At 28.9% G+C, this 19,424-nt stretch overlaps 2 protein-coding genes and 2 pseudogenes across 2 annotated transcripts; 2 read left to right on the top strand and 2 right to left on the bottom strand.

Annotated features, from left to right (window-relative positions):
- Nucleotides 1-4,033: 4,033 nt before the first annotated feature.
- On the bottom strand, nucleotides 4,034-6,259 carry LOC117132055 (annotated as a pseudogene).
- Nucleotides 6,260-12,368: 6,109 nt separating this feature from the next.
- LOC103854259 (uncharacterized protein At3g27210) lies at nucleotides 12,369-17,197 on the top strand. Its single transcript, XM_009131191.3, has 4 exons — nucleotides 12,369-12,647; nucleotides 15,603-15,692; nucleotides 16,426-16,506; nucleotides 16,605-17,197. Exons 1-4 carry the CDS (start codon nucleotides 12,491-12,493, stop codon nucleotides 17,000-17,002), a joined length of 726 nt encoding a protein of 241 aa, XP_009129439.1. The 5' UTR covers nucleotides 12,369-12,490; the 3' UTR covers nucleotides 17,003-17,197.
- Nucleotides 13,782-15,345, bottom strand: LOC103854258 (annotated as a pseudogene).
- Nucleotides 17,198-17,708: 511 nt separating the features above from the next.
- Nucleotides 17,709-19,031, top strand: LOC103854260 (mavicyanin). The gene is made up of 2 exons (XM_009131194.3): nucleotides 17,709-18,359; nucleotides 18,447-19,031. The coding sequence occupies exons 1-2, from the start codon at nucleotides 18,200-18,202 to the stop codon at nucleotides 18,791-18,793; spliced, it is 507 nt and encodes a 168-aa protein (XP_009129442.1). The 5' UTR covers nucleotides 17,709-18,199; the 3' UTR covers nucleotides 18,794-19,031.
- The last annotated feature ends 393 nt before the right edge of the window (nucleotides 19,032-19,424 follow it).

Raw genomic sequence — 19,424 nt, 5'->3', positions numbered from 1 at the left:
CATTAATTAAAAGAATATTTAAAATTTTAAAAAGATTTTTGTTAGATTTTTCTTAACAAATTTTGTTATTCCTAAAACTAAAATTTAAATTTATAGTTAAAATGAATTTGTTATTAATATCCTTATAATTATTTAGAAATGTTATATATTAAATAAACTAATGTAAACAATAAAAATATTATTTAAGTATATGGACCTAGATTTTTAATATGAATATTTTGTAATAGATAAAAATGGTACTTCTCTTTTAATAGGGAAGATATCTCTAATATCGTGAACCATTAGAAGTGGCCATCACAATCACACATGGCACATTCGCGATTTCGTTGGGACTCTTTCTTGGATCCTTGTGCATTGTCTTGACTCTTGAACCAAAAAACGCATTGCCCATGCCATCATTTCTTTCCAAAGATATTCCATTTGTTATTATTATTAGACCTTGTTTTTTTCTTAAGTTTTTTTCTTTGTTTTATAATCTTGTTTACGAACCCGTAATATCTGAATACTTTTTTGTACTCTTGTTACACTTTAAAACATGACTTCTGAGCTACTTGGATAAGAGTTATTCTTGGGTCCACCCCCTAGGTTGAACCTCTAGGTTTACCAACCAATAGAATTTCATTATTTCAAATTCGATATTTTTTAAAAAAGAAAACAAAATATTATTAAGATATATTATGTTTTAAAAATAAAAAAATTAAAAAATTAGAAAAAAATAGTAGTTAGAGAAAAACAAATTAAAATATATATATATATTTTTATCGTCGTCAGCAAAACACTAAACCCTAAATCCTAATCCCTAAACCCTAAATCATAAACCCTATAAACCCTTGGGCAAACTCCAAACCCTTGGATAATTTATACTCGAAATCAAAAACACTAAATCTTAAAACCCTAAACCCTAAACCGTAAACCCTTGAGTGTTTAGTGTTTTTGATTTGAAGTTTAGGATTTATCCAGGGGTTTAAGGTTTATCCAAGGGTTTATGATTTAGGGTTTAGGGATTAGGGATTAGGATTTAGGGTTTAGTATTTTTCTAGAATGTTAAAAATATATTTTTTTAATTACTACTTTTTAATTTATTTATTTTAACCTTTTTATTTTAAAAATATAATATAACTTATAGTTTGAGAAAATATTTTGTTTCCTTTTTTAAAAGATTTCGAATATAAAATAAAACAATTCTATTGGTTAGTGAACCTAGAGGTTCACCCTAGGGAGTAAACCCAAGAATAAGTCTTTTGATAATGCATCCTGGGTTTACGATCAGCTATATGCACAAATTACTACGTTACTTGGTCTTCCCGATAACTATCTCAAATTACTCAACATGGTGGCTGCAGCTAAAGAGGTCTTTTACGAGCTGTTCTTGAGGAGTCAATCTTTAAGAACTGATCACCGGGTATTGCCAAATCTACCGGGTTCAGTTCTCGGTTTCACTGCGGCTCCAATTTTGTGGCAAGTGCTTGTGCTAAGTTGGTTGTAGTCTCTGGTCATTGTTGCTTTTACTTGTAGTTGTTGTCCTCGTGTTTGCTTAAGATTGAGTTGTTGTCTAGTTTTAATTTTTTCATCCTCTGTTCCTTGTGTTCTTTATTGTTCTGTCAAAAAAAAATGGTAATAAAATTTAACATTTTTACCAAAAAAAAAAATTACTCAACATATACTAAACCTTCAACAAAAATACTATAGACAAACAAATAGATCACAGCTTGTCACAGTAGTATTACGTAGAAGATGAAAGTTACAACACTTTAATGTCATTTCCTTCTTGAGATATTTTCCCAATAAGTACAAACTTGTTACAAAAGAAAAAGAAAACACATACTTTGGAAATTTGATGTTTAGTTGGCATATATATAACTATAAAATTTCAGAAATACATAATACACATGACCACTCCTAAAAACATCATTATAATATACGGTGCATTTTGTGTTACTGGGTCTCATTCCAATTTCGTTTGTCCCAGAAAAAAGGGGTCTCATTCCAATATACGGTTTCTGTTGTGGTGACGGAAAGAGAAGTCTCATGACAATATCAATATATCATTGGATTTAAGAAATTAAGCATTATCAGTTTTAAAAATAGTGATCACGAGTTTGATTAACGTGATTGTCCACATAACAAAACAAAATATGCCGTATGCATCTCAATCCATGTATAGTCAATTTCGTTGGAAATAAAAATCTACTAGGTAGTAACCCGCGCCTTGCGCGGAATGAGGCATATGTATTATTGTTTGAAGTTATATACTATGATTTTGTAAGACATAAGTATATATTTGAAGAGAAAGTAAAAAATACCGGAATTTCTGATTTTTTAGTGGAACAATAATATTTGAAAAGTAATACCATAACTGCCTTAAATAAATAAAATATAGTTATTTTTATTATATAAAAAAAATTAAGAGAAAAGAAATTGAATGTGATTCCACCCTTTAAACACACATAATTTGTTTTAATATAAAAACCAAAATAACATAATTAATTGATACGATAAAAAATTATAGTCTAAATCTTTTTTGAAGTTTAATCAAAATACATGGAATTAAATCCTAAAAGTAAAAAAAAAAATCATATCTGTTAACATATAGTAACTATATCAAATTTAAAATAATTTTATACTCACATAGATTAAAAAATAATTCTTTATTTGAGGAATCTGAGGATCAAATAAAATATCCGAAAAGTCTTCAAAAGATATTAAATTTCTGAAGCGATCTATAAGAAATTCAATTCTGATCCTAAACATAATTTTTTTTTTTGCCATAGTTACTAATAGAGATAACTAATATTCATTAAAAAAATCTTACCATTACCCCTCTCAATTGACCACCATAGTTTGAGTACACAAATTAAATATCCTACGATTTCTACACTGACCTATAAGAAGTCATTTTAGTATATTTTCCTTATCAGTGAGATTTATATGTAATGGTCAGTTTATTTTTCTTGCATGATAATAAGAAAACAATCGTCATATCTTGAATTATGGTTTCCACTCTCTAGCTTTTGAATCCCACGAATAAGTTTTCTTGGCGCCACAACCCGAAAATTTGAGCCTTACACTATCATGACTTAACTTATTATTCTCCATCCAGACAATAAACTTGGATTTTACTTTCTCGTAGATAATTTTTTCCAAAGGCTGCTCAATGACTGTAAATACTATATATGTCACTGTTATATTCACATTGTTCGGCCACTTTAGTCTTGCTGGAATTCGCAATTTTTTTGGAGTCCTGATACATATTTTATGAGATACATCAGATTTAGATCTATAATGAAGAGTATAATAAGCGTAGAGAAAGGAAGATCACTTACATCTTCGTATAGAAAAGTCACAGTATTATGTGTAGAAGATGGCTCATTCTTCCATGTGTACCGTGCCTTCACAGAATAGAAAATATGATAAGACTAAAAATATAAAAAGATAACGGAGAGAAGGATCCAAACCATACTTTTTTTTATTTTCCAAACATACTTTGACGGCTGCATGGTTTGAGTGTTTTTAAATAAGCTTGGGATAATTTGCAAACAATTATGTAGTTCTTTAGAATTGATCACCAAATATTTTGAAGAAGACGGGTATATATATCCTCTACCATTGCTAAATATTCTCTTGACATATTGCGTAAATCTTGTATAATTGATACAATAATTTTAGACACTTCCCCAAGTTAAGAATATTTTAGTTTATAATAGGGGATAAGATTATTAATAGTTTAAATGCACGTACAATAATATTATATTCGATTTTAAAAAGGACAAAATATATTTGCTCTCTTCTGTTTATTGTACTTGTATATAGTATGTGCTATAACAATTTGTATAGGATATTTTATAATAAGGGATATATTCATATTTACAAAGCTATAGACTATATCCATGGAAAATAAACTTTACAGAAATAATGATTCCTTTTAAGGTATTTTATATTGCCCAAATATATTAGATAACTTCAACCAATTATGTCATATAAAAGTTTATAGACGATCTGTAAATTAGTATAAAATCGATCCGATCAGACAAAATATGATAAGAGGGTTTATATTAAAAACGACCAATATATGCTTAGAGTACGTAAAAAGGTTAAAAAATAAAACACTTCAGACTTCCAAAATTGTTAAACAGAACCCAAAAACCAAGCATAATACGAAGATTAAAACAATTAAAATACTTATAACAATAAAAGAGAAAAGCCTATCTTCATTGTAGACAGGTTTCCAATAATTCTTCAGCCACTATTTTCAGTCTTCACTTTCTTAATCGAATCCGAATGTCGATGTTCGTTAACAGTGCCCTCGTAGATAGCTGCCTCTAAACTTTCGATATGGGATCCTTCACGTTTAGCAGCTGTCTTCAGATTAGACTTAGAGCCATGCACAAAACTACCAGCTATCAGAACAGAACCCTGAAACACACGAATTGTTATGTAGTTAATAAAAGGTCTACAACTTAAAACAAAATTTCTAATAGTCAATAAATATATTACCTCTGAGTCTTCAGAACAATTGGAAAATCTGGGTAGAACGTATTTGAACGTCCCTAATAATATCAAATTAAAAAGTATTTGTATCTTTTTATGTAAATAGTATTTTCAAGAACACTCCTTACGTACGTTTCGTGATGTTCCTAGTGGGCAAGCGAGATGGTGAAGAAGGCGTCGTTTTAAGCAATCCAAGACGGTCGGTCCCAAATCGCCTGAGGTCTGACGTTCGAAATATACCGGAGGAGTCGCCAGGAAGTCTCCTGTAGTAACCGGAAGTTGATGAGAATGATGATCGCTGAGCAAAACTGACGAAAAGCTTCCTTCTCTTTTATACATGACCATGGCTTTGTACAAAAATGGAATCAAGCCTTCCATTTCTTCTCTTTTTTTCTTTTCGATGGGGATTCTTTGATGTTCTCTTTCTGAAATGGAAGATCGTTGATGCGCCTGCTTTGCAAAATCTCTTTCTTTATAACCTTAGTAAAGAACGTCGATCACCCTCATATCGTCTTCTTCTCTGCTTCCGATACCCATCGATGCGCCTCGTATCAAGGACATGGAACGTCGACTGCTCAAGGACTCTGTAGTCAATCTGACAAAAATTAAAAAACGTCGACTGCTCAAGGACATGGAAAAAGAGTTTGCAAAAAAAATCATCAAAAAGGAAACATTTAATGCTTTCACATTAAATGATTTTGTGAGAATCGATGTGAGCGCGACACGTAAGCAAAAAAGAGAATGGAGCCTTCTCATGCATCCTTGAAAAAACAACTAAGAGATAATTAAGGAAAGCCTTAAAACTGCGTCTCCTTTAATATATAGGGGATGTGCTAATCAATGAAATCTTTTTAAACAAATATGGCATCCAGTGATCATGCAGGCTTGGACCATCACCAGTTCCAAAACCTAGATTAGTAAACCCAATTACTCATATTATAATAATTTCAAAGATAAAACAATTTAATTTACACGTCGTTATTTTCTATCACCATTTTAAACTTTGTATATTACATACCATATAGTTAATTATTTATCTTGTATCATTCACAACTTTGTATCAAAATAACCATATAGTGCCTTTGACCATACAACCATATGGAATAAAATCACATGGACCCGCTTTTATGGCTATCCTAAAGAGGCGATATGGCCTTTTGGAGATCAAGTTTCATTTAGTTTGTTGACATCGTTCAAAAAATTCAATTAGCATAGTTAGTCGTGACTAATGTATAGCGCCAGTTCTAAAATTTTGGAGACCGTAAAGAATCTAGTAAGAGTTTCAATGATTTACTAGGTGTTTTGCCCGTACATGCGGGCATAAACTTCTTATGAATACTTATTAGTTTATGTTTTATTAATCTAAAACCAACATAATAAATTATTATTATGGTTTTAAATAGTTAAATCAAACATCAAAGTATTTATATATGTCAAATATTTTTTTTTATCAAAATATATACTTACTATTGTGTTAATGTTTTTTTAAACACTCATATCTTAAAAATAGTTTAGAAAATATCTTTATATAATTTTTTTGCTTGACTAATATTTAATTATCAATTGTTTTTTTATCTTAACTTTTTTAACTTTTATAATAAAATATTGTTTTCAGATAACAACACAATATATATAAGAATAATCTTATTTTTTATAATCAATTAGTTAATGTAACATCTAACATATAAACTTTATACTATTAAAATAAAATTCATTTTTAATTATATATAAAATTCAGTAAAGATATTTTTTTAAATTCGTTTTTAATATAACATAGAAATTTAATATTATTAACATTCGTTTTTAATTATATACAAGATTATATATAAAATTCAGTAAAGATATTGTTTAAAATTCGTTTTTAATATAACATAGAAATTTAATATTATTAACATTCGTTTTTAATTATATACAAGATTCAATAAGGATAATTTTAAATTAATATATTAATGACTCAGCTAATAACAAATAATAAATCAATGATTTAGCTAAAACCTAATAAAGACATGACAAGTAAGCAAAATTAGCTAAAATCATGGAGAACATGACAAATAAGCAAAATCACTTCATAAATAATAGTATAGATATTTATCTTTAAATATTTAAAATAAAGAAAATTACCTAGACTAACCTATGATTTTTAAAAACAAGCTACGAGCCCGTTGCAACGCAACGGGTTTTCTTTGATGTTTTAATTTAATAAAAACCATAAAATAATAAATCATTTTATTATAGTTTTATGATTTTTTTTGCATATGTTGTTTGAACTTTATTTTATAGTTAAAACCTGTTTTTATACATAAGTTTAAGTTAATATTTGTATTCTATAATCATGGTGCATAGATGAATTGTTATAAATTTTGTACTTAGGATTAGAAAAAATACTATACCTAAACGCTTAAACTGAACACAACCTGAAATAAGAAATTGAATAAAAAGTAAAAAGAAATGAAAGTCAAATACATCAATCTAGTCAATGACAACATTATACATGTTCTTATGCATTAATTTAATATTTTATTATATAAGTCTTAAAAAAATTATTCTGTTGATGACAAAAAAATTATTCTGTTAGGATTTTAAAAAAAAAAGAAAAACATTCTATTTTATAAATCTCTTTTTTATTTACAATTAAAAATAAAAAAATAATATTAAATACACGTATACAATTTTTTTTTAAGATTTATAAAAGAAAAATTATTGTCATATAACCTATTACAATTATCTTCTCTGTAAAATTTCAGGAAAAACAAATTGCTATAAAATAATTATTTTTAGTTATTAATAAAAACATTTTAAAATTACTATTTTTACAATTCGTGTCAATACTAATTTTACACTTTTTTTGTTAATTAAATAATTTTTAGTATCATGTTCATCATCAAATACTCTCTTAAAAATATTATCAATTAAATTTTTACAATTCTCTTTTGGTTAGGACTTAAAAATATGATATAAATTTATTTTGTTTACGATTGTTTTTATAAAAAAAGGAAAACAACTATCAAATATTCTTTTACAGTTTTTTTATGATTTTAGAAAAGGAAATTAACATTACATAATCTTTTACAATTATATTTTGTCTAGGATTTAGAAAAATAAAATTTCTATCAAATAATTATTTCCAGTTAATATTAACTATTTTTAAAAGTTTTCATTTTCAAAATTCGTTTTTTTCAATATCATTTATTTTGAAGTATAACTTACTATTAAATAAAATTTTACAATTCTCTCTGGTCAGAATTTTTTTTTTTAAAAAGAAAAAAATCTTAATTGGTTAAAATTAGAAAAATAATTTTTTTAAAAATCTCTTTTACTTAGGATTTTAGGAAATGAAGATGTTATTCACAATCATATCCGGTGAAATATTTGAAGTTAATTTTTATTTATATTTTTTTAGCACAAAATTATTAAAAAGTAAAGTTAGTTAATTATAAGAAAAATAAGATTATTTTTTAATTTTTTTTTATTTAGACTTTTAAAAAGGAAATTAATTATTTTATAATTAGCTTTTCTTTTAGATTTTTATACAACTATTTTATTTTTAATAGAAAAGTTTTTGTTTATTATTTATATATTTTGTCTTATATATATAAACACATATTTATCATCTTCACACATACTCATGTACGACAACAACATCAAAATTAAAAATTATGTTAGCATCATAAGAGGTAATAAGGATAATAAAAAGTTGAGTTGTATCAAGAAATTAAAAGAAAATACTCAGGTAATATTTTTCATGTAAATAATATTGTGTTTTGTAAAAATAATACGTGGAAGTTTAAACCTAAATATAGATGTAAAATATTTGTAGCTATTTTTGGTCATAATTTTTTAACATACAATTATCTATTAAAAATGAAAGTTAGTTACAACTATCTATTAAATAATATTTTTAATTCATTTTTTAGAAAAATCGTTTCTATTATTTTAGTATATATATTTTTCATTAAAAGTTTAGAAAATAAAAATTATATTAAATAATTGTTTTTCAACTCTATTTTTTAAGATTTTGAAAAAGGAAAATTTCTAAAAACATTACCACTAAATATTTTTTAAAAATCGTTTTTACAATTAAATAATTTTTAAAAGTAGTTTTTTTTTTCAAAATTATTTTTTATTATCTTATTATATATTTATAATTAATATTTATTTAAACACATGTCACAATATTAGAAGGAAAATTATTATCAAATAATCTTTTGCAATTATCTTTTGATTTGGAATTTAAAAGGGAAAATTACTATTAAATAATATATATAAAAAGATTTTTAATAAAATTCGTTTTTGTTAATATATTAGTATATATATTTTTAATTATTAGATAGATTAACACATGTGACAATCTTAAATGTATAATTACCATGTGTCGCTATCATTTTAATTAGCAACTTTGAAGAACCAAGCTAATAAAATTCGTTTTTGTTAATATCTTAGTATATATATTTTTAATTATTAGATAGATTAACATATGTCATAATCCTAAATATATAACTATTATGTGTCGCGATCATGTTAATTAACAACTTTGAAAACTAAGCTTTATATAATAAGATAAAAACTAGAGCAACCTATCAAATTTGTTATTATTACTCACATAACCTATTAATCTTAATCAATTAAATAATTTAATAATCCCAAAACTACCTTTTAGAATTTGATTTAAAATACAGTTTTTACCAAAGAATTTCCCAATTAATAATCTGAATAATAATTTAATTTCCTAATTTACTTTATCAAAACTAAATTTCTTTATTAGTAATCTTATTAAAATAAGGAAATTTGAGATATCCCCTACGTCAATTTTTGTCTCTTGTCATCATAAAAATTTCACTTTGAGCTGCAGCCAATATTGAATGTAGATCATGAGAAAGTAAGTTAGGGCTTCAATATAGATCCATCTTCGAAACTATCACACTGAGTTAGGTTTTCGAATTTGACTCTTATTCCTCCAATCCATTATATCTCTTTTTTTTTAACTATAAGAAAAAGATCCAAATTTTTTTTTGGACTAAGACTTTCAATTAAAAAAAAAACTAACTATCAAGGTAACACGATGGTCTTATAGTTGGATAAAAATTTCCACATGAATGATTGAATTTCATCCTATGAAATAAAAAAAAGAAAGAGATTAGAGAAACCAACAATACAATAATCACGGCCGCGACGACCACACTTTCCTCTTCCTCGAACTGTCTTCCAATCCATATTTTGGTATTTGGTTGGAGACTTTCTCTCTCTCCCACCTCACGAGTTAGATCGTTCGATCCCAGCTTCATCCACCTCTCCTAACAATGTGAAACGAGAAAGAATTTCAAAAGCCCAAGTGTCAGGTATTGTGGTTAAGGGATCAACAACTAAAGTTTCGCGAATTTCAATTTGAAAATGCTTGATGGAGACGACTCCATAATAGGTGTAGTAATGGGAGTGATTGTGGATCTATTAATGTGGATAAAGTGTTAGTTGGGCTAAGTGTTGCAGCAAGGTTCTCTTGCTGAGTGGGTGAAGAAGAAAGTCATTGTAATCAGTGGGCTTCCAGCAACAAGGTGGTCCACAGTAGTATGTGATGGAACCGAAATAGGTGGCGATGCATGATTGGTTTCAAGTGTGGACTGGAAACCTTCTATCTCTTTAGTAGGAATCTGAGATGATGAGCTAGCGTCATCCTATTGTTGTAGGACAACATCAATATTTACTACGGGGACCTCAGAGTAGTTATGACGAAGAGGTTGGAACCTGAGCAGTTGTAGAAGGTAAAAGACACCTCTTCGTTTTGTGCCCTAGTTTTCCACACCTCTCACGCATATAGATGGAATCCATGTGTATTCAACATTAACGATGAAATGTTACCTTGTTTATCATCCAGTGCAATACGTTTTGGGTAGTCTTTATCAAGTTTCATCTAACCTAGAACCTTTGCTTCACCCATACTGGTAGGATCAACTCGATATTTATGTGTAAGAATAGGTTCTCCAAGTCCTGAGACAAGATGACTTATTCCTAGTCTTGAGAAACAACAATCATGTATATTTTTCAAATTGGCCCAAACCGAAAGTGTTGAGACTTCAGGAATAAAAAAAAACCAAATTTTATTATATATTTAATTTGTCTTAGTATAATGAAATTTAAAATGATAGAAGATTTACAAATTGTTATCAAATTTTTATTATTCAAAATTATTAATCGCTATATGTATTGTAACCACATTAAATAATTATGTAGTTTTTATTTAAAGAAAAAAAGAATATTATTTCATAGATTACTAATTAAGTTATTACTTAATTTAATAAAAATCATTATAATGATAACACATGACATAGTTAATTAAGTTTCTTAGCTAACTAGGTGTTCCGCCCGCACATACGACCATGTACATTTTATAGTTACTTATTAATATATACATTATTAATTAAAAATAAGATAAGTTACTATTTATATTTTCATTTAAAAATTCTTACATATTATATTTTTTTTATATTTTTATTAAAAGATATTTTCAGATAACAACACAATATATATATATATATAATATAAGTTATCTTTATATTTTAAAATATATTTTTAGATTCTGGATAATTCTTAAATTTTTAGATTAATTCTTATTGTTATTAGTTTTAATAACTTATCTAATCAAATAAATTTAAATTCGTTTTTATTTTTTGGCTAATCTATATATTAGATTCATTAAAGGTACAAGCAATATTAACCAGTTTAACTTTTAATGTGAGAGCTCAAATGCGAAAAATCACTTTAAATTTTTAGTATAGTTATATAAATGATTTTAAAACAAAATTAGAATTCTAAGACTTTTTCCTAGTCTTGAGAAGCAACAATCATGTATATTTTTAAAATTCGCCCAAACCGGAAGCATTGAGACTTTAGGGATGAAAAAATCCAAAATTTATTCATTTTAGTATAATAAAATTTAAAATGGCAGAAGATTCACAAATTGTTATCAAATTTTGTAGTTTTTATTTAAAGAAAAATAATATTATTTCATAGACTACTACTTAATTTATTACTTAATAATGAAAATCATTCTAATGATAATACATGATGTAATTTATTAAGTTTCTAATTCTTAGTTAACCGGGTGTTCTGTCCGTGCATGCACACATGTATATTTTATAATTACTTATTAATACATTAATTATTAATTAAAAACAATAAGATAAGTTAATATGTATGTTTTCATTTAAAAATTCTTACGTATTATAATTTTTTATCTTTTTATTAAAATATATTTTTAGATAATAACACAATATATATATATATATATATATAGAAGTTATCTTTTTTTTTCAAAATATATTTTTAGATTTTGGATAATTCTTAAATTTTTAGATTTTAGATAATTCTTATTGTTATTACTTTTAATCACTCATTTAATAAAAAATTAAAATTCACTTTAATTTTTTTGGTTGATTTATATATTTTATTCACTACGAATATAAATGATGTTAACTATTCTAATTTTTAACGTGTGAGTTCGAATGCGAATAATCATTTCGCTATAGATATATAAATGATTTTAAACAAAATTGAAATTCTATGTCTATTTATACTATTTAAAACAATTTGGAAACGAAAACCGAAAACTCACCTAGATTCGGTCATGATGATCACTTAATGCCAACTGAATCTATCAACGAGCCAGTTTGCATAATAAATTAAATAATAAAGTGATAAATTCAGAATTATATTGTTTCCTAATCTAGAAAATACGTATTCACTAATCACCGATTTACATAAAGTGCCACGTCAATTCCCAAAAGTCACCCACGCGAACGACACCGTTTCCTCTTTACTGAGTGGGCACCGTGTACGTGTGGGACCCCCACTTCGCCTTCTCCTAATAAAAGAAAATAGAATCATATCATATCATATGGTCCGTCTCTCTACCACTATTTAACAAAACTAAAACATAATTCCTCGAGAAAGTTTCTCCACTTTCTATAAAGTTTTTTAAAAAAATTTATCTAAAAGTCGACGCCGGTGAATGGGTTCGTCTTCGTCGTCGCTTAACAAGTCTCCGTTTAGAACAGACAATATGGTAACACCAGAGTCTCCCACGAAGGATATTAGTTCAGTGGAGAAAAACGACGCCGTCGTCTCGATCGTATCTAATCCGTCTCCTTCTACCAAGAAAACCTTCGGTAATTTTCTTACAATCGAGAGAGATATCATCGTCTCTGTATTTAATTTTAATTTTCATAGTTTTTTTTTTCCGAGTTTAAAAGTCATATGATTGGTTCATGATGATACTGAATCTGACTGTGATGTGGGGTTTCTCATGTTATATATACTAGTGCTTTTCCCGGGCTACGCCCGGGTTTATTTTTATTAATTTTAAAATAATATGTTAGTATATTTAAAGATATGGTATATACTGGAAGCTATGATAAATATAAATTACTAAAATAAAATTTAATTATTAGAATGCAAACAGAAATAATTATAAAATATATTATATTATCACAGTAAAAAAAAAGTTAAAATCTCAATCATTTTAAATTTTGATTTCGTAACTCCTCTGTTCATTATATCTTTCTGATTCGTATTGTATAATTAGTGGCTAATAGTTTAAGTTCTTACCAAATAAACTAAACTTTCTAAAAGTATGCATGAAAAATAAAATGGGGTTGCTGAAATTTTTTTCCAAATTTAAAAAAGTTAGATACAATAAATATTTTATTTTGTAAATACCTTGATAATAGGTAAAAAGATAATTTCTTATTGAGTATTTTTCTGAAATTTTATAAATGTTGAAAAAGTATAATAGTTTTCTAAGGTGATTGGTAAGTACTCTGAATGCTTTCCACACTTTTTCACAACTAATCTAATTTACCAATCATGCTTTAAGAAAATAATTTAAAGGTACAATTCAAAAGTTAAACTGAAAATAGATTGGCTATGAAAATCATTTTTTTAAGAACTTATATTTAGTGCTTTGAAAGTTATTGATATAAATCTACATCAATAGATTATACAGCTACAACATTTTGTTTTTACAAATTTACAGCTTATATTCTAAAGCAAATAATTAAGTTTACAGCTACAAAGACTAAATATCTCCACTAAATATGATTTTCCTTTTGTCTTTCTCTGCTAAATATTATCTTTTAAAATATTATTCGTTTTCATGAGATTCATGTTTTTCATCATCGATTTCCAAGAATAAAGATAAAAGATATTATAGATATAGATATTAGATACGTGAATTCTCCTATTGACTCCCATTAAGGGAAAAAAATACATGTTACATTCGAAATAGTCTATTTACATATAAATCAAATATTATTTTCATTTATATAAATCAGTTTCATCGAGAAATACTCATAGAGAAAATGTATGTACAATAGTTAAGAGATATGAAAGAGAACCTTTCGATTTCAGTTCCCATATCAATAGCCATGTTCTTGAGTTCGCCGAGTAGATCACTTAGATCTGCAAGCCCATCGTCCTGCTTTGCTTTCTCCATCTGTTAATACAGCAGACACAGCATGATTCTTAGATATACTGGCAAACAAAAACAGAACATTTGAGATCACAGATCCACACCTCCATTTTCTGATAAGCATCAGCGGATTCAGGGAGAGGTTCATTCATTGGTTCTTGAATCTGGTTTAGGTAGCTGGTTCAGCCCCAGCTTTTCTCTAGTCTCTAAGTTGTTAACTCTTCTCTTAGGGGATTCACCTTCTCAGAAGAACAAAAAAAATAGAGGAGTTAGGTGAAGTAACAAAGCAAAAGAGATTCATTTCTTAAGAAGAGGCATACCTCTAGTTATGACAGGACCGGTTATAGACCGAGTCTTTTTAGGCTTCCAGGTCCTTGAGAAAATGCCTCCGAGGCTTCCAAGAAGTTTCTCACCCTGAAACCAAAACACAAAACATAACAATAAGTTTCTCATAATTTATAAAAATCTCAATCTCATCTCTTTTTACCCGAGTGAGATCATGATCGAGGTCAACAGCCTTGTGGTGAGTCCTCGTGATTTTCTCTCCTTCCTCATTCAACATCACCAAAGTCCTGGTAGCATCTGATCTTATCCCTTGCGCTACTTTCAAACACCCTTGCACGGTCTTGGTGGTCTCATCGGACTTGTACATAGCATAACTCTCAAGTTCTTGAACCGTCTGGTTCTCCACGCCTCCTGATTCACGGAAATGATTCTTGAAAGAAGGTTTCAATCTCTTCTCAACCTCCTCCTCATCGTTAGCATCGTCAAAAGGGTTGAAGCTGTGATTCTTCTTAGTAGTAGGTAGGGAAGGTTGAGGGGAGATCTTGTTTGATGGCTTCAAGGTGTGCTTTTTATTGCCATCTGATTCATCATCTGAATCAAAAGGATTTGACTTGGAGGCAGAAGCAGAAGAAGAAGGCTTATGATGCTTGGAAAGTCTTTCCAGAGGCTTCTTCAACCCAAACATTGTGATCCAAACCTGAAAAAAACTCTCGTTGCAAGAATCCAAAAGTCTATATGAACGATGTTGTAGAACCCTCGCCGCCGTCCAGCCCGACACGAACCGCTCAACTCGGTCGGAAAACATCTCAAAGAGGTTGAAACCGGGAGACCCCGAGATGATGTGGAACTTGAGATCCCGGTGGAAGACGCTGCGTGAGTGGCAGTAACCGACGGCGGAGATGAGCTGGTGGAAGTAGCGGCGGCTGAGATCCTTGGAGGTGACAGGGGATTTTCCATCTGGTTTCATCGCCATAGATTGAGGTTAGATAAGTTTTAGGGTTTGATTTGTACACAGGAAGAAAATGAGTATATAAAAAAGGAAAAGAGAAAACCGAAACGAAATCATAAAGAAGAAATTGATTGATCGTGGAGTATTGATTATGCAGAAGTGGATCAATCAAACTGAGTCACTGTGGTATCAAGCGAAGAAGACGAAGAGGTAGAGCCGTAAATCTCGAGACTTCCGTCTCAAACGTAACTCAATAATCTGACGTGTTTTAATGAAATCTGACGTGTTTTAATGAAATGTTGTGATTGGATGATTTAATTGTCCTACGTGGACACACTCTCTGATGCTCATATAACCCTTTTAATATAGTATAGATTATATAATAAAAATATTGATTATATTTTTAATTGAATTTTTCAGAATCGCCGAGAAAGAGTACAACATCGACTCCGGTGACTTCTCCGGCTGTCAAATCTCGGTGGTCGTTTTCTTCTTCTAAGAAAAGCTTCGGTATTTATTTCAAAAACCTCTCTTTTTTTTATTAATTCATGTCCTGATTTTTTTTGTTTATTTAGTGTTTCAGCTTTCTCGATGATTGGTCTTTGTCTGATGGTTCAATTTTTGTTATTGTCCGATCAAAATTATTGATGTTTTATGTTCATTGGCATGTGGTGGTTTAACAGCATCTGAAATTATTTTTCCATTATTTCATATTTTTAATTAATGGTTTTCAAGATCAATATGATTTTGTCAACATAGAGAGAGACTTTTAGGTTATTCATATGATTCGTTCTTATCTGATAAGATCATATCTAAGAGATTTGATTTTTTTCATTTATAGATTTAATGTCATTAAAGGATAATTATGTCAAAATCAATGACTTTCCCGTGATAATAGATTTTTTTTAATCACAACAGTAATTTTGAAAAAGACAGAGAGCTATGTTGGTGAATTATGATTTATAAAGTTGCTTTTTTTTTGTGGTCAAAGATTTATAAGGTTCCCTATTTTAGTAGTTTCATCTTAGTTTTTAAAAATTAAATCTTTTTAAGGCATTGCTTTGTTATTTACTAATATTCACATCTCGTCTGTTTTTAAGGAATAGACTTTGTAGTTTACGTTCTTGTTCTAAAGTTACCGCTCTTTTTTTGATCAAAGTTCTAAAGTTACCTATATATGCATCACACTTATTACATTCTTGTTCTAAAGTTTTGAAATGTATCTGTTAATTTTGTTCCACAGGAAGTAAAGATGAAACCTTCTTCGATACGCAACAATGGCTCCAATCTGACTCCGACGATGATTTCCACAGCGTTAATGGCGGTAAGAACTAGGATCTTTTTATTTTTAGTTTCTTGTTGGATAATTTAACGTTAGTTTTGTATTGTTCGAGATTCATATTTGTCGGTTTGTATACTCAGATTTCACTCCATCGCGTGGAAACACTCCAAAGTGCAGCTTCTCGGACAGGCCTCCTCGTATCCAAAGCCTTAGATTCCAAGACAAGAAGTCTTCTCGTGGCTCTTCTCCAGCGCCAAGACCGAGGAGGAAGAAGCTTGGTGAGCTTTTCAGAGATAGTATAAGAGAACGACCAGAGGAAAGCTCAGGAGCGTCATCAGCTCTAAGCTCTCCTTACCTCTCAGTTGCAAACTCAGGCGAGTTCAGCAAGGCCGCCATTGAAGACGCTACTGTGAAGGAACAGAAGAAGTCCAACAGGCAGCATCATCGATGTCTTCCTAGTTTCTCATCATGTGGTGGAAGTTTCATGGAGAGGAGGAAGAAGATGAGCTCTGAAACTGCGGTTGATACTGTGAAATGAGATGTAGAGAATAATAATATAACGTTTTGTATATGAAAAGATGAGAAAGAGATATCAGAGTAAAAGCTCTGATGATTTTTACAGAATACTTCACTTGCTGCGATGAGACGAAAATGAATCCGAGAGTTGAAGTAAAAAACAATATGAAATGTTATGGTGTTTTGATAATTTATTACTTTGGTAGCTTCATGAATCTTTCAATGGTGCATTCTTTCTTTACAATGTAACATCACAAACATAAAAAAAAAAAACAAAAGATGATTTTCTCCAACAAAGATGATAGAAAGTTCTATTTCTAAACCGGGTGGTTTTAAATCTTGCTTGTATGCAGGCTGTTGGCTTCTTAACTTATCTGGCAATTCTGATGCAAACGTTATACTTGAACACAAGGTGTTTTACCCGCGATGCGGGATTAAACATTTTCATAAATTTTTGAAAAGTTATTTGTACACTATATTCATTATACTAAAATAAATCTTAAAATAACACAGTCTTCTATTTTTAACTATATAATTTATGTTTTTTTAAATTTTTACTTAAATACTTTTTCAAATAACAATATAATATATATATATATCAAAATTATATTTTATTTATATTTTTAGATTTTAGATAATTCAATATTCTATTTTTAATTATATAATTAAGAATTTTATTTGATTAATATTTAGTTATATAATTATGTTTTTACCTTTTCACTAAAAGACTTTTTCAGATAACAATACAATATATATAGAAATTATCTCTTTTCTAAATTATATTTTCAGATTTTGGATAATTCTTACTATTATTAATTTTAATCAATTATATAATCAAATAAATTAAAATTTTGTTTTTATTTTTTAATTTATTTATACATTTTATACATTAAGGGTATAAACAATTTTAACCAACTTTTAACGGGAGAGCTAGTTTCCGAAAATTTACTTTGCAAATAATAGTATAGATAGATACACATAAAATTATACCGGAATTAAAATAAAAAAAAAACAAAGCACAATACGAATTTAAAGATTTGACAACTACCAAAGATCTTAGCTTTGATTCAACTCCAAGCTTGTTTTGTTTCTTTCCTTCCCAAGTTTTATCTCTTAAGCAACCAAGTTCATGCATTGCCCTCTATATATATGAACTGGCTAGCAAAAAGCTTAAGTCAAGTATTGCTAAACCGGGTTCAATTCACTAAAACCAAAGAAAATGCAAGCAGGTATTGCTATCCTGGTTTTTGCCGGTTTAATGGCGGTTAAGACAACGTTTGCAGCACAACATGTGATGGGCGGGAGCCAAGGCTGGGAAGAGTCCGTTGACTTTGATTCTTGGTCGTCCGATCAATCTTTCAAAGTCGGCGACCAATTGGGTACGTACGTTTTTTTCTCTAAACTCAGTTTTATTTACTCAAACCGACCGGTTGATACTAAACCAAACCGTTTTGACTTCCTTGTAGTTTTTAAGTATTCCGGACTACACAGCGTTGTAGAGCTGGGAAGCGAAACGGCATACAAGAGTTGTGACCTGGGAACACCCGTAAATTCCTTAAGCTCTGGAAACGACGTCGTTAAGCTGTCTGAAACCGGTACTCGTTATTTCGCATGTGGGACCCCAGGGCATTGTGAACAAGGTATGAAGGTCAAAGTCAACGTTGTCTCTTCTGATTCCACCGCCGTTCCCTCGCCGGGTTCGGGTTCAAGCTCTGACTCGGATTCTAGTTCGGGTCATGGGTTACGACGTGCTTCCATTGAATATATGTTGGCTGTTGGATCGTTGATCATGGGCCTTGTTTGGTCTTTCTGAGGATTTAGGAGGGGAGAAAACAAATAAATTTTCGAGTTATTAATTCGTATTTGTTGTATTTTGGATCATTATGTATTTCAGATTTATGCATTTCTGATTTTTTCATATATTTCAGTTACTTTGGTTTCTCACCCTCTTGTCCACTTGATTGGTTCAATTGGAATATTCTTTCTTATGCCATTTCATATGCTAAAATTTTATTTTCAACAGTTTTATAACTATTTTCATTTATTTTTCATTTTATGACTATTTCATTATATTTTTGATAAGGTTTTATTTATCTTTTAGGTAACACTCAATTTAGCTTACTATACAGACTATAAAAATTATAAAATATTCAACACGTTTTTTTCTTATCAATTTTATGCAGTTTTTTTGCTTCAGATAAACAGCTGTACCGAATTAGCTAGCAGAAACGGTGTATTTGTATTTAATGTCTTCAGAATTTGCTTGATTCTAAAACATTTTACCGTCGGTAAGTTATTATACACTTTATCTTTCAAATGAACATGTCAAAATCATGAAACTCATGCCTCACTCACTCCCTGTATAATTTTACACTAGCAAATAACTACACTTTAACTGAATTAAAAAAAAAAGATAGAAAGTTGACCTAACAATGAAAAAGTCT

This window comes from Brassica rapa, chromosome A02, assembly GCF_000309985.2.
Source record: "Brassica rapa cultivar Chiifu-401-42 chromosome A02, CAAS_Brap_v3.01, whole genome shotgun sequence".
Classification (NCBI taxonomy): Eukaryota; Viridiplantae; Streptophyta; class Magnoliopsida; order Brassicales; family Brassicaceae; genus Brassica; species Brassica rapa.
The sequence above is the reverse complement of the archived record's forward strand: the minus strand, read 5'-3'. Positions and strand labels throughout refer to the sequence as shown.

Excerpts from the sequence above, each read along its gene's own strand:
- LOC103854259 (XM_009131191.3), top strand. The coding sequence starts at position 12,491 with ATGGGTTCGTCTTCGTCGTCGCTTAACAAGTCTCCGTTTAGAACAGAC. Across the intron at positions 12,648-15,602 it reads TTCTACCAAGAAAACCTTCG|AATCGCCGAGAAAGAGTACA; the intron begins GTAATTTTCTTA and ends TGAATTTTTCAG. Across the intron at positions 15,693-16,425 it reads TTCTTCTAAGAAAAGCTTCG|GAAGTAAAGATGAAACCTTC; the intron begins GTATTTATTTCA and ends TTTGTTCCACAG.
- LOC103854260 (XM_009131194.3), top strand. The coding sequence starts at position 18,200 with ATGCAAGCAGGTATTGCTATCCTGGTTTTTGCCGGTTTAATGGCGGTT. Across the intron at positions 18,360-18,446 it reads CAAAGTCGGCGACCAATTGG|TTTTTAAGTATTCCGGACTA; the intron begins GTACGTACGTTT and ends ACTTCCTTGTAG.